Source organism: Humulus lupulus, chromosome 8 (genome assembly GCF_963169125.1).
Source record: "Humulus lupulus chromosome 8, drHumLupu1.1, whole genome shotgun sequence".
In the NCBI taxonomy this organism is placed as follows: domain Eukaryota; kingdom Viridiplantae; phylum Streptophyta; class Magnoliopsida; order Rosales; family Cannabaceae; genus Humulus; species Humulus lupulus.
Genome location: NC_084800.1, coordinates 46,912,163 through 46,925,539, shown reverse-complemented (window position 1 = coordinate 46,925,539; position 13,377 = coordinate 46,912,163). Strand labels below are relative to the sequence as shown.

The 13,377-nt window shown below is 38.7% G+C and overlaps 2 protein-coding genes across 3 annotated transcripts; one reads left to right on the top strand and one right to left on the bottom strand.

The window, feature by feature from the left end:
* Nucleotides 1–2,357: 2,357 nt before the first annotated feature.
* LOC133797085 (CRS2-associated factor 1, chloroplastic) lies at nt 2,358–5,676 on the top strand. The gene is made up of 5 exons (XM_062234879.1): nt 2,358–3,445; nt 3,572–3,699; nt 3,912–4,137; nt 4,268–4,395; nt 4,501–5,676. The coding sequence occupies exons 1-5, from the start codon at nt 2,605–2,607 to the stop codon at nt 5,593–5,595; spliced, it is 2,418 nt and encodes an 805-aa protein (XP_062090863.1). The 5' UTR covers nt 2,358–2,604; the 3' UTR covers nt 5,596–5,676.
* Nucleotides 5,677–5,823: 147 nt separating this feature from the next.
* LOC133797086 (sugar transport protein 14-like) lies at nt 5,824–9,003 on the bottom strand. Of its 2 annotated transcripts, XM_062234881.1 has the most exons (5): nt 8,847–9,003; nt 8,381–8,565; nt 7,324–7,646; nt 6,608–7,237; nt 5,824–6,513 (listed from the first exon to the last, which is right to left on the bottom strand). In XM_062234881.1, exons 2-5 carry the CDS (start codon nt 8,517–8,519, stop codon nt 6,025–6,027), a joined length of 1,581 nt encoding a protein of 526 aa, XP_062090865.1. In that variant the 5' UTR covers nt 8,520–8,565; nt 8,847–9,003; the 3' UTR covers nt 5,824–6,024. The 2 variants fall into 2 exon arrangements, with proteins under 2 accessions (XP_062090865.1, XP_062090864.1); XM_062234880.1 differs by lacking the exon at nt 8,847–9,003 and having other exon boundaries at nt 8,381–8,677.
* Nucleotides 9,004–13,377: the final 4,374 nt, after the last annotated feature.

Here is a 13,377-nt window from a genome sequence, read left to right as displayed (position 1 = left end):
TCTGTCACAACAATCCTCTGCATAAACGGAGTACCTCTCCTCCGGTCGTACTCTATGTGGGATGTTCGACTCCCGACCAGCTGCTGTATTGCCTGGTTCAGAGCATCAATTTGATGCCTGAACCGCATCTGGGATCGTCGGGGTGACTGGTGCTGGAGGAGCATACTCATCGTGCCTTTCACGCCGGTCGTTGAGTACAACTCTTATGTCATCATCCTTGTGCCTTTGCTCGCTGATGCCCAGCCGATCAAAGACGTTGTGTTGTTGGGGTTGCCCCCCAGCGTTATGGCTCGCAGGCCTATTATCTCTTGGTGGGGGGTTTCTGTCTCCACCTCTTTCTTCATTCCCCGACCAACATTCCTCTTACTAGAATCGGCCTCATTATAGTCATGGCCGTCTCTAAACTGTGACCGACTATGGCGCGACCAACTGTACATGCTGTTTCCTCCTCGGGCTGGCATCTCCCGAGCGTCAGGGGGAGGCCTGCGCTGGTCGTTGGGTCCCCGTGCATTATTATGCCGCAGGGGGCCCCTGACCGCAGAGCCTGACTCGTTATGCCTTCTGTTGGCAGAAGGACGTTGCCCCCTGCTCGGTGGATTTGGCTCTTCATCCCTCGGGTGTCTAGGACTGCGGGGCGGCTGCCCGGCCCTATTCTGCCTCTAGCATTGGGGATTTCCGCGACCAGCTTGAGATGGCGGCTGCAGCTCAGGATCCCGATTTGGGAGATCATCCTGAGCGACAGGTGGCTGCTCCAGCCGTTGAGGGCTCGCTGGCTGAATTAGAGGACTTGGATTTTGGGCCCGTGGTGGTTGTGCATTTAGTGGCTGATCTGGTTGTGAGGCCGGCACAACCTCTCCTCGGGCCAATTGAATGGCTACTTCAAGAGCGGTCGTGGCCTCTCTTTGCCGACGGTCCATGTCCGCCTGCCGTTCATTCAACTCCTGGCGCTGACGCTCAATCTCCCTTTGCTGTAGCGCCAAGGTCTCTGCTGCATTCTCCTGATTGGCCCTCAGATTGGCCAACTCATCCTGCAACACCCCCAGTGTTGCCCTTAGCGTTTCCGAATCTAATTCCTCCTCTTCAAAATATAAATGTGGTTCATTTTCAGCCACATTTGGAGGAGGAAGTTGAGATGATGCAGCGCCAGCAGCTTGTCCGGCTCTCTTGGATGTTTTTGCCATTTGATTTTCCTAAAGCTTCTTGATCAAGCTCTCAATGAAAGCACCAGAATGTTGACCATCGATTTGGCCAACGACATGGAGTCAGAATAACGACAAATAAACAGAAAAAAATCAAGAATGTAATCAAATGGTAAAGAGGTGACATAAGCGATTTATAGTGGTTCGGCCCTAACTGTGTGGTAATGACCTATGCCTACTTAGTGCTCTTATTAATGTTGAATCCCAATGTCGTGATCAAAGAACTAGGGTTCTTAAGTTTCACAAGCCCTAGGAGAATTACAATAAAATGGTGGATAGTCACACTATGCTATCTCTCGAAGTATTCAGATTCAAGATTCAAAAATCAAAAGTCCAAAAAAAGTCCCCTTCTTGAGTCCTCTCATTCATATTTATAGGCTCAAGGGGGTTACATGGGCAATAATGAGAAAATAATAAATGTAGTTATTACAAGATTACATATCTTTAAGGAATTAAACTGAAGCATGCGACCAGACTGGTCGCATCTAATCACGAGATCTGATAGTAGAAGAAACACTTGGTCGACTATCGAACAATATTCCTTCACTTTGACGTTGCCACGTGCCAACCAAGTGTGAGAAATTCTTGCTACATCATCAGGAGCCATTTTTGGATAAACAATTATTATTTTAGCATGAGATCTTTTATTGTTATTTTAGCATGAGATCTTAATTTTTATAATTTTTTTTTTATATAAAACAACATGTTTGTATTATTGTCATTTCATTCTTAAAAGGTTAATACTCACAATTTTATTTTACATGCTCTTATGAAGTGCTGTAATGTTTTCTGGAGGAAATTTTTCTATCATTTTGTCATAAACAGTAATAGTGATGGTGGCTTTGGATTGTTATTTTCTGCTTAAAAAGATAGTTGTATACTAATGAGTTAGGATATTTGTTAGAAGATATACAAGTTCATTATCTAATTTTCCTAATGTAACTATAATCCATGTTCCTCGTTTCACCAATATAACTCCTCATGAATTAACTACGGACTCACATGTCCTTACTTCTTATTTAATTTGATGTATTGGACTCTTATTACTTTCAATGAAATGTTTCATAGTTCAAAAAAAAAAATTAAACGACAAATATTTGAAGTGGAAATGCTCTGTCGTTTTCAACAATTTTGACGCGGAGGAGATAATAACGGATTCCTATCAATATCCTCTATCTCTACGATATCTGATTTTTCATTTTCTTCCTTAAACCCTTCTTCTCAGAATTCTGAACCACAAAACCCCGCCAAAAATCCACCGGAAACACAAAGTCTAGAGTCCGACCACTCCAATCCGCCGGTCCGACGTCGTTTCACCCGACCCCAACCGCACTCATCCAATCCAAGTATGTCTATTCACTGAGCTTCCTATATTTTGCAAAACTCGTTTTTTCTTCCTCCGAAAATGGCGCTAAAACTTCCCATACAATTCCCCATTTTCTCCCCAATCATGAACCCGAATCCGTTTCTCAACCCGCGCCACAACCGCTCTCCCTCGGAGCTCCGCTTCGCCCGATGGAACAACGCAAACGCCGAGAGGTTCAACGAGCGCCGCAGGTCCCTCCAAGATATCGAGGACGATATCCGCCGAGAGCGCCGCTTCGATTCCGCCACCAGGATTGCCACTGTTTACGACTCTGCCTCTACCAGAACCACCAACGGCGACGACGGTTTTAAATCCATTGGTACACCTTCTTCTCCGTCGTCCCCTTCTATCCCTGGTAAGAAGTCCAAGTACTCTAAGAACCCTAATCCTCCCACCGATTCGCATCCGGCATTTCGCCGGGCTCCGAAATCCGCTAGGAAGCTATCGAAAGTGACTAAAGAGAAGCCCGCAAGCGATAGGGGAGCTCGTGTTCGGATTGGTGAAGATGGGATGTCGTATGTAATTGACGGAGCTCCATTTGAGTTCAAGTACAGTTATACAGAGACTCCGAAGGTGCAGCCCCTTAAGCTCCGGGAGGCGCCTTACGCGCCGTTTGGGCCCACGACTATGCCTAGACCGTGGACTGGTCGAGCCCCGTTACCTCCGAGCAAGAAGAAGTTGAAGGAATTCGATTCGTTTCAGCTGCCGCCGCCACATAAGAAGGGAGTTAAGCCGGTACAGGCGCCGGGCCCCTACTTGCCAGGGTCAGGGCCAAAATACGTGATGTCAAGGGAGAAGATATTGGGGGAACCATTGACGCAGGAGGAAATTAAGGACTTGATAAATGGGTGTCTTAAAACCAGGAGGCAATTGAATATGGGTATGAAACTTGGAGAGGAATAAATTGTTTTGTTTGGTTTGGTTGTATATACTATTTAGTTTTGAAAAAGAAATAGTGACCACGAAGCTTATGGTTTCTATGCATTCAAATTATGTGTCTTTTCAGGTAGAGATGGCTTGACCCACAACATGTTGGATAATATACATGCTCTCTGGAAGAGGCGGAGAGTTTGCAAAATCAAATGCAAAGGAGTGTGTACGGTTGACATGGACAATGTTCGCCAGCAGTTAGAGGTTGGTTCATTTTGGTTTAGTTGGGCATGCAATATTATGAGTTAGCAGTTCCCTTTAGTGGATGTTTTAGAGCACTTTTATCTTTCTTGTATTTCGTTGACTGATTTAACATTCACCCTACATGGCAAGAAGAAGAAGTTGAAGATATGCAACATAGGGATGGTATGAAGTTTAATATCTTTGTGTTTTGGGTTCATTTTTGGTATTGCCAGGAAAGAACTGGAGGAAAAATTATCTATAGTAAAGGGGGAGTGATATTTCTTTTCCGAGGCAGAAACTACAACTACAGAACTCGACCGCAATTTCCTCTCATGTTATGGAAACCTATTACACCTGTATATCCTAGGCTAATTCAGCGGATTCCTGAGGGTCTGACCCCTGAAGAGGCATTTGAAATGCGCAAGAAGGGACAGAATCTGATACCAATATGCAAGCTAGGTATCTTTTTCTTCCTTGTTCGTTGACAACTTGACAATCGTAGATAGTTTTCAACTTTTGATTAATGAAACTTATAGTATAAGTAAATGCAAAGAATCGAAACTTACAATTGCAATGGTCTTTGAGACAGGGAAAAATGGTGTATACTGTGACCTGGTAAAACATATCAGAGAAGCGTTTGAAGAGTGTGAACTAGTACGGATTAATTGCCAAGGAATGAATGGTAGTGACTACCGAAAGATAGGTGCTAAACTAAAGGTTTGCAAATTTAGTTTGTTTGATTATTAAAATATTTCTTATATGATTATATCCGAACCCAAATGTCGTAAATGAATGAAAGTGCTTCTTTTAATTTAAATGTAGGATCTTGTCCCTTGTGTGTTGTTATCATTTGCAAATGAGCACATACTTATTTGGAGAGGACGTAATTGGACATTCTCTCTCCCAAAACCAGAAACAGATTCTTTGGAAGCCAAGGAATCTGGTATTAACTGTGAAGGTTCAGTGGCATCACCTATGGAAAACAAAGTAGTAACCACGATCACAGGCTCAATTAGTGATTCGAGTTCTGATTTGCTCAGTGCAAACACAATGCAAAGAGGATTTGAAGGTATGGGTACAGAGGGAAATGAGGATTTATCATCTGTGCGGCATGTTGAAGAATGCTCTTCAACTGGTGAAGTTTCAAATGAAGTAACGACATTTGAAATTGAAAATAGATCTGATGTTCAAAGCCCTGTAGATGATGGTTCAGGAGCTACGAGGGAAATGAACTACAGTGCAAGTATATTAGATAGCTCTGGCACCACTGATGTAGAGCCTACTATTAATACTGATGCATCTAGAACTGAAACCGTATTGGATATAGGTCCTAATGATCAACTGTCAATGACAATGTCAGCATCTGATACCATGCTGCCCATTGTTGGTAGCATTGAAACAAAGTTGGACCCCGCTGCATCAGATTCCTTAGCTCATGAGAAGCAGCAAGTTACTTCAGAAGCTTTGCTAGATGCGAGCCAGCCAGCAAAGATTTATGCACCTTGTACAGAGGGAGTATTATCACTCTTGCAACAAGCTGTTGAGGGTGGGATGGCAATTGTTTTAGATGATCCACAGTTGGATGCTGACATTGTCTACCAAAAGACAGTTGCGTTTTCTCAGTCTGCTCCCCCTGGCCCAGTCTTTATGCTTCGACAGAAGAAAGTGCGGATTAAAAATGCTGAGGATGAAGAGAACGAGAAGCTAAATATCAAGGACGTGGAACGAAAGAAGACATTAACAGTAGGTGTGAAGGAAAGAAACACGAAAAAGGAGATATCAACAGTAGCTGCAAAGGAAAGAAACACGAAAAAGGATTCGAAAATTCCTAGGAAAAAAGATTTTGATGAACCTTTACAAAATGTTGTACCTTTGGGAAGCTTAAGAATTGATGAACTAGCCAAGCTATTAGCATGATGTATATCATTTCTGAAATGTTATCAATCACATTCATTCATTGCCTTAATTTATAAAGTTCTGCATTTTACTTTTATGCAATTCCTAGATTAGTAAATTGATTTAGCATTTTGGAAATTTTAAACTCATGTTCGTGCGTGTGTTTAAAGTTTTCAAAACAGCTATTATGGCCGAAATTCATAGTCAAGGTCTGTTCCGTTTCTAATGAAGATAATGAAACAACAGCAATGATCATATTACTCTTTTTCTTGCGGCTTGGCTTGATGATAAATGTTCATGTAACTTGGCATCAACTAATAGTCTCTTAAAAAAGCATACATATATTTCTCTAACTAATGTCGTCCCCTGTTTTGGTCTCATTTATAATTGAAAGTTGTTCCGCACCTCTACAAAGCAGATTTCAATGGTAAGCTTCTTTCATAAATATTTTTATGAATTACAAAAGAAATGAAGCATAATAGGACATCTTTTTACTTTTCCAGGCATCTCATTATGTTCAACTTGCTCTCCATCGTTTACATATCTTTTCCAAAACCAGTGATTTTGGAACAAAAGATAAATCTCTTCAATAGGAACTTGCTTTGTTTCGGGCAAGAGGAAATAGATGAAGCTGCTCATGATGAATATCAAGCCAGCAAAGAGTAGAAAGATCCCATATTGAAGATGGCATAGAGATACTAGGAAACACTGTGCTATAAGAGCTGTGAAGAATAGGTTGACACACACCACCACACTTTGTCCAGCTGATCTTGTTTCCAAGGGGAAGAGCTCACTCGGAACTAGCCACCCCAGAGGGCCCCAGGACCTTCCGTAACACAAAACAAATTGAAAGATCAGAATGACAAGGAAAATTCCAATTCCCTTGGGTAGAGTCTCTCCTTGTCCGAATTTCAGAGCTAGAGTTATGGCCACAGCAATCTGTAAATGAAAAAGGTCAGCAAGTGTTATGACATAATTTATGGTTTGATAGATTTAAAGTTAACTTATGAATTTTGAAGTTCATAGTTCATACCAAGCAGCATATCATTTCACAACCAGCTTCCAAGAAGAAAGCTCTTCTGCCAAACTTGTCAACGAATCCCATCGAAATGAATGTGGCAACAACAAGGGCTACACTGGTAATCACAGACGAATATAGAGATGCCCCTGAACCAAAACCTAAGCTCTGAAATATAACAGGAGCGTAGAATAGTATGGAGTTCATGCCGGTGAGCTGTTGGAAAGCAGGAATTCCCAGAGCCCCAAGAACCAACTGTGGACGGTTTTTCCTTTGGAGGAGATTTCTAAAAGGGTTTTTTATGGCTCGAGCTGCATTGCTGGCATGAATCAAATCAGCAAACTCGGCATCAACTTTTGTGGTTCCTCTAACTTTCTCAAGGACTTTTCTTCCTTCATCTAATTTGCCTTGCTCCACAAGACTATTTGGGGTCTCCGGAAGGAAGATTCCCCCAATGAACATAAAAGTTGCTGGTACTGTAGCCAAACCAAGTGACAATCTCCAGCCCCATGGATGGATTTTTTCAGTTCCATAGTTTATTAAGTTTGCTACTAGGATTCCTAAGCAGGTTGTCAACTGAAATAGTTGGTTAACTGCTCCTCGAATTTTCGCAGGAGCCATTTCTGATAGGTACAAAGGAACTGCCTGCAAAAGAAGAACAAGAAAACATTTAGTGAATAAACAAGTTTCTTAATTATAAGCATTTTCAGTCGTTAGTAATGTAGACTTACTTGATTGCCAAATCCAATGCCAACTCCAAGGAAGATTCTTCCTAAGATCAACATGGCGATGTTAACCGCAGCTGCATTTAGTACTGCTCCTATGAAGAAGCTGATTGATCCAACGATGATGCTAGCTCGCCTGCCTTTGTTTCTGGTAACATATGAGGCACCAAAAGTAGAAACAAGACCAGCAAAGTATAGTGAGGAAGTAAAGAGAGTGAGAATCTGATTGTCATATTTACAGTAATCTGTCTCTTTAAGATGTAGTTGCTTCCTATGATACACTTTTGGGAAGAACTCTTTCAAGAAATCATCCATGGAAGTCACTCCACCTAAATTTACCATAAAAAGTATCATTGTTAGTTTGATGCAGTAGTGTAATACTACAGGAAAAGTATTAGTTTTGTTACTTTATCTTTATCCTCTTACATTACGAAAAGTGTTTGTCCTAGCATTCGTAACTAAACAGCTTTATGTTGACCTTGTATCCAAATATGGAACAAGTTGTATTTTGAACCCGTTTGTTTGTTTTCATGGGTGAAGAAGTCAATAAAAGACGTCGTTATAGTTAGGTGAGGCAGCAGCACGTGATGGACTTTATTGGCATATGGAGAAACACTTGAGAATATCATGCACATTAACCAAATCCAAAACCAGGACAGTAAATCTCCTTGGTCTAAAAAGAAAAGGAAGAAGAATTTAAACCAATTTTGTTATATCAAAAAAGGCCCATTTCTACTGCACTTACATCTACCAATTTTCATGGAAATAAGAGGACATTATCATTTCTGGGTTTCATAATAATTCTCACCATGAAAAGGGATAGAATGAATTTGAAGTATTAAGACAGCTTAAATGATATATATATGTAAATATATTTATATTATACACACATAATAGACAGCTAGGAATTCAAAGAAGAAAATATTGAAAAAGAGAAAGAGTCTACTTTGATCTCATCAAGTTTACAGGATTCACTGATGTTTATATAAAATAAAATAAAAAACCAGATCATAGAATAGGCTCAAGTTTTAAGATCTACAAAGAAAACCAACAATAGACTGACCTGAAACACCAAGGTCATAGCCAAAGAGAGAGCCTCCAAGAGCTGCAACAATGCAAGCAAAGATGAAATATCCAGTTATCTTATGCTCATAAAGATGAGCCCTTTCAGATACTCCTCCAGCCACAAATCCTCCAGCCATTTCTTCCCCCCTCTCTCTCTCTCTCTCCCCACTAAAGTTTCACTATCTGTAAAAATTTTGCCCTTTGTTAGCACATGAATGATTTAAGAGCAGAGCATATAACAGAACACATATATATAGACTAAGAGAAGAGCACAAGTGACCAACTTGAAAATAAGCTTTAGAGTCAAACTTAAATGAGGTCAGGCTAAAATACAAACTCTTCCTTTGAAATCTATTCAATCAATTAACAATACGCATACATACATACGTCCATACACATATATATATATATATTTAAATATACAGTCTACTTGACTACAGGTGTAGAAAATATGAGAAAATGACCTGTAGAAAGCTTTGAGGAATTAAATAATATCGCTTTATTATCTGTATTCTTGGAATCTTTAATTTGTATAACTCCTAGGCCACCCTTACAAAAGTCAACGATGGCCTATTTTTTCCTTCTTTGTCCTCTCTCTCCATCTCCGATAGTTTAGCTAATCATAAACTGTGGCATGACAATTCAATTGATTTTGCTTAGAAAAAGTGTGATTGAGTTACCCATTTATATAAGACCTAACATGGAAACTGGGAATGCAAAATTAATGCTGAAGAAAACGATTTTGCCAGACGTATTAGCTTAACGTTGTTGTATAAATCATATGAGACGACATGACGTTTGTGTTGGATAATAAAGAAAAACAATTAATTGGTCAAAAAAAACAGATTTGATTATAAATTGCATGATACAATTCATTTTCAACCATACACACCAGCTAGCTACGATGAAGATAAGATAGATGACTTTGTGGTTGACCAAAACACCCTCATCCTACGTTCTCTTATAATAAACAACAAAGACTAAAGCCATGATTATCCATGCTTATCCAATATTTTTCTTTTGAAATATATCTTTCCAACTTGGCATATATATTTTAATCTATAAGCTATAATTCAGTTTCACACTTTCTTTTTTTTTTTTTTAAAAACAAAATTATAATTGTAGTTTTCAAAAACAGAAGTTTGTTTCTGTACAATACATCTCTCTACTTATAGCAATTTGGCATATTACCATGTTAAAAACGAAGATTTTTTATTTATTAAGAATTAAAAATAAAATAAAAGTTGTTGTGTGAGAGAGAACAAAATTATTAATATTTATTTATAAGATTATTCTTATTAGCTGAATTTATTCATAAAATAATAAATAATATTTTCTCAACAAGAACTATGGTTCTCATAGAGTTTTGTCCTTAAATTTTTTTTTAAGTTGAAAATATTCTCTCCACTATAGAAAATATTAAAATTGTACCAGAATCCAGACGAAAATTACATACATGAATATTGATCTAATGATAAATTTTAGGAGTATGTATTTCTATTCTTAGAGCTAATATTTGTATGTTTAGCACCAATAAACTTGATTTCGGCTAAATTAAGCATCAAGTATTATTATCAAGTATTATTATGCTTACTAATACCTCGCCTTCTTTCTTAAAATTAGAAAAATATGCTCATAATTATCTTTTGGACAAAAAAGTCCCTCACTCCAAACGTATGACTAGGTAGATTCCGTCACATCCCACTTTTATGCCTGACAAAACTTTGTTTGAACCAATTTTGGAGCCCCAAAGATTTTTGTTTGATTTTATTTGTAATTTCTGAATTTTATTTTCCTAAAATTTTAGGAAGCTATATTTATTTATTTACACTATCCATTTTGCATCCTTTTGTCTTCAAAAATCAAGATTGTACATAACCATTAACTTGGGATGGATTTTGCATTGTATTATCCTCTAAAATCATTTTTTTATGGGACCATCAATTTGCATTGTTTGTCCTTCAAAATTAAATTTTGATAGAACCATCAATTTTGTCAGTTCTCTTGCTTTCAAGAAAAGAAAGAGATTAGAGAGAATAGGATTTTTTGAAGTGAGGGTTTTATTTTAACTAAATCAGAATTATGAGTATAATTTTCCGATTTTTGAGTAAGGAGTCATATTTATTTTTTAAAATTTGAGGTATTAATAAGCATAAGACCTCAAATTTCCCCAAGTACACATGTGGTACCCTCTCTAATTATGTCACATGAATTATAATATTTTCATATATGTGTATATATGTTACATAATTACACTAATACTGAAGCCGACGCCAAAGGAAATATGTGTAATAATTATATGAATCTGATTGTGGAATATATGAGTTGTCGTTTTGGTGGTTTAATAATATGATAGTATATTCGTTTGTGCTTGAGTTGAGACATTATGATTATGAAGACCTCGCAAAGGTAAGGTGGTTGGAGACTGAAGAGTAGGATGTTTTGCATTACAAATCACTGGATTATATTTTCTAAGCAAATACATGTACTTCTAACTACAAACATCCAATTCATTAAAAAAAATATAGAAAGAACCATATAATATATATTTAAAGAGAAAGTTTAAGTGGGAATCTCTTTTGACACTTAATTTTAAGAATGCCCCTCTTTTTTCTTTTCTTTTTTAATTTGGACAAAGACATAAATTGTATAATATTATTACTAATTATGACGTGATGAGGAATTTTGTCTCATTAAATATACTTTCATTTTATATTATTTGGTTGAAGATGATAAATAAGTCTAAAATACATTTTTAGAAATGAAATGAAAGAATAAAATTATATTTATAGTGCAGTGAAGTGGAATGTGAGTTCTCCAGTGCACCTCTCCTCTTGTTTTCGGTATGCACACGGGACCCGCAAAACCTGAAAACCCGTCCGACCTGAACCCCGAAAATCCAATTTTTCGAAAAACCCGTCAATTTTGGGCTTAACCCGACCCGAATCCGAAACATATCGGGTCGGGTTCGGGTTTAACAATTTGCCACAATCGGATTCGGGTTTAACCTGAAACCCGAACTAAATTTAAAAAAAAAACCTCAAATATGCTCTGAATAAGTCTCTCTCTCATCTCTCAAACTCACGGCGCCTTCTTCTCTTTCAAGCTTTCAGTTCAGTTCAGCCAACTGCCCAGCCCCTTAGCCTTACTCACGCACGGTGCCGACCAGCCCCTTAGCCTTACTCACGCACGACACCGACATGCCCCTTAGCCTTACTCACGCACGGCGCCGACCGGACCGAGAGCCTCCCTCAGCAGAGCCAAGCCACCACCCGCACGGCCAGCCACCACCAGACTAGACCAGATCGCCTCCCTCCCTCTCCCTCACTCACGCGACACGCCTCGCCGTCGCCAGGCCAGGCCAGCCACCACCTCCACCACAGATCGCTTCCCTCCTCGGCTCCGCCTCCCTTGGTAAGTTATGTTCTTCTTTCTTGTATCTGTTAAGTTAAGTTTAAGAATATATATATATATATATTAATAGATATTATATATATACATTAATAGATATATATATATATATTCAGATCAGATCATATATAACAGAAACATAATTTATTTAAAAATGATATTTTTGAAAAAAAAAATGGCATTTTTGCAAATTTGGGCTTTTCGGCCCAAAACACAAATGGCCCAGCCAACCCGAAATGAAACTCGAAACCCGTAAAACCCGAACCTGATGAACCCGAAACCCGAAAATCCGACCCGTGTGCACCCCTAGTTTTCGGTATTTTTGCAAATATTTTTTATGCAAATATTTGTTATGTTTGTGTATATTGGAGTTCTTTATTTAGAACATCATGCAAATTTTTAGGAAATTCTGAATAATTTATGTTATATTATTTCATATAATATTGTTGACGCGGTTCTTCGCCAACAGGTAATTAAGAGAAGAAGATAAAGGGATTAGTGCTGAATATAGAACCGTCACAGATATAAAATCTTAGAGAATGAACTAGGTGACTCAGGGCACGTTTTTAAGTGGTTCAAAGGTTAAAATCCTTCTACTCCACTAGTCAATATTATTGATATATTCTGGGTATTTGGTTACAAAGTATATATCTCTTCAGAGACTCTTTTTTCCAACCCCTATCAACTCCCAGGGTCTCCATATTTATAGGAGAAGACACCTGGAAGTTGGTAAGGAGGTCATCCCGTGACCTTATTTGTCATATCAACTCTGTGACATTCATGATTAATTCCTAAACCTGACACATAAGTATGGTCAAATCGATAAGTAAGGAGATAATGGGCCGCACGGCCCAACCCAGCCGTGGGTGTCTGAATACGCACGTTCCTGCTGCGTGTCCGAGAAGTCAGGGAGATATCGGACACGTGATGTCAGTTATATGCACGCTTATCTTGCGTGTGTTGACTTTATAAAGGGTCAGAGATCCATGTCTAGCTCGTACCACGAGCTTCTCCTCTGACCCGACCTTCGGCCTTAAGACTCCTTGCCCCAGTCTTGGGCAACCTTGGCGAGTCCTTGAGGATCCCTCGAGCTAAGAAGGTACGACCTCGAAAACAAGAGCTCCGGCCTGGGGAAATTTACGGACTAACCATGATTAGTCTGAGGCTCGACCTGCTAATCAGCCCGTGGGAAAACCAAGGCGTACAAATATAATATTAGATTAAATAATGTGACAAAATGTGATTTGTCACACAAATATGATTTATCACACATTGTAACATTTTATTGAGAGTTGCAAAATTAGACACATTTGTGTGCCCAAATGTAACATATTTAGGAGTTACAAAATCAGTAACGATTTGGTAACTCCCAAATATCACCCAATACAATGTGTAGATTTTATATTACACATTTTTATTTGAATTCATCAAAGCCATAAGTAAAATGGATGTTGGAGACATGATTTTAACCCTCATAATGTGTATAGATGTTACAAAGTCATGTGAGAAGAAGATAGAACCGTTTGGAAATGCAAAAGTTGAGTTTTGCTGAAATTGGAGCTATGGTTGCAACCATTGATTATC

Coding starts and splice junctions, on each gene's coding strand:
- LOC133797085 (XM_062234879.1), top strand. CDS start 2,605: ATGGCGCTAAAACTTCCCATACAATTCCCCATTTTCTCCCCAATCATG. Junction 3,446..3,571: donor CAGGAGGCAATTGAATATGG/GTATGAAACTTG, acceptor GTGTCTTTTCAG/GTAGAGATGGCTTGACCCAC. Junction 4,138..4,267: donor GATACCAATATGCAAGCTAG/GTATCTTTTTCT, acceptor TCTTTGAGACAG/GGAAAAATGGTGTATACTGT.
- LOC133797086 (XM_062234881.1), bottom strand. CDS start 8,519: ATGGCTGGAGGATTTGTGGCTGGAGGAGTATCTGAAAGGGCTCATCTT. Junction 7,647..8,380: donor CTATGACCTTGGTGTTTCAG/GTCAGTCTATTG, acceptor TGGTAAATTTAG/GTGGAGTGACTTCCATGGAT. Junction 7,238..7,323: donor GCATTGGATTTGGCAATCAA/GTAAGTCTACAT, acceptor CTTCTTTTGCAG/GCAGTTCCTTTGTACCTATC.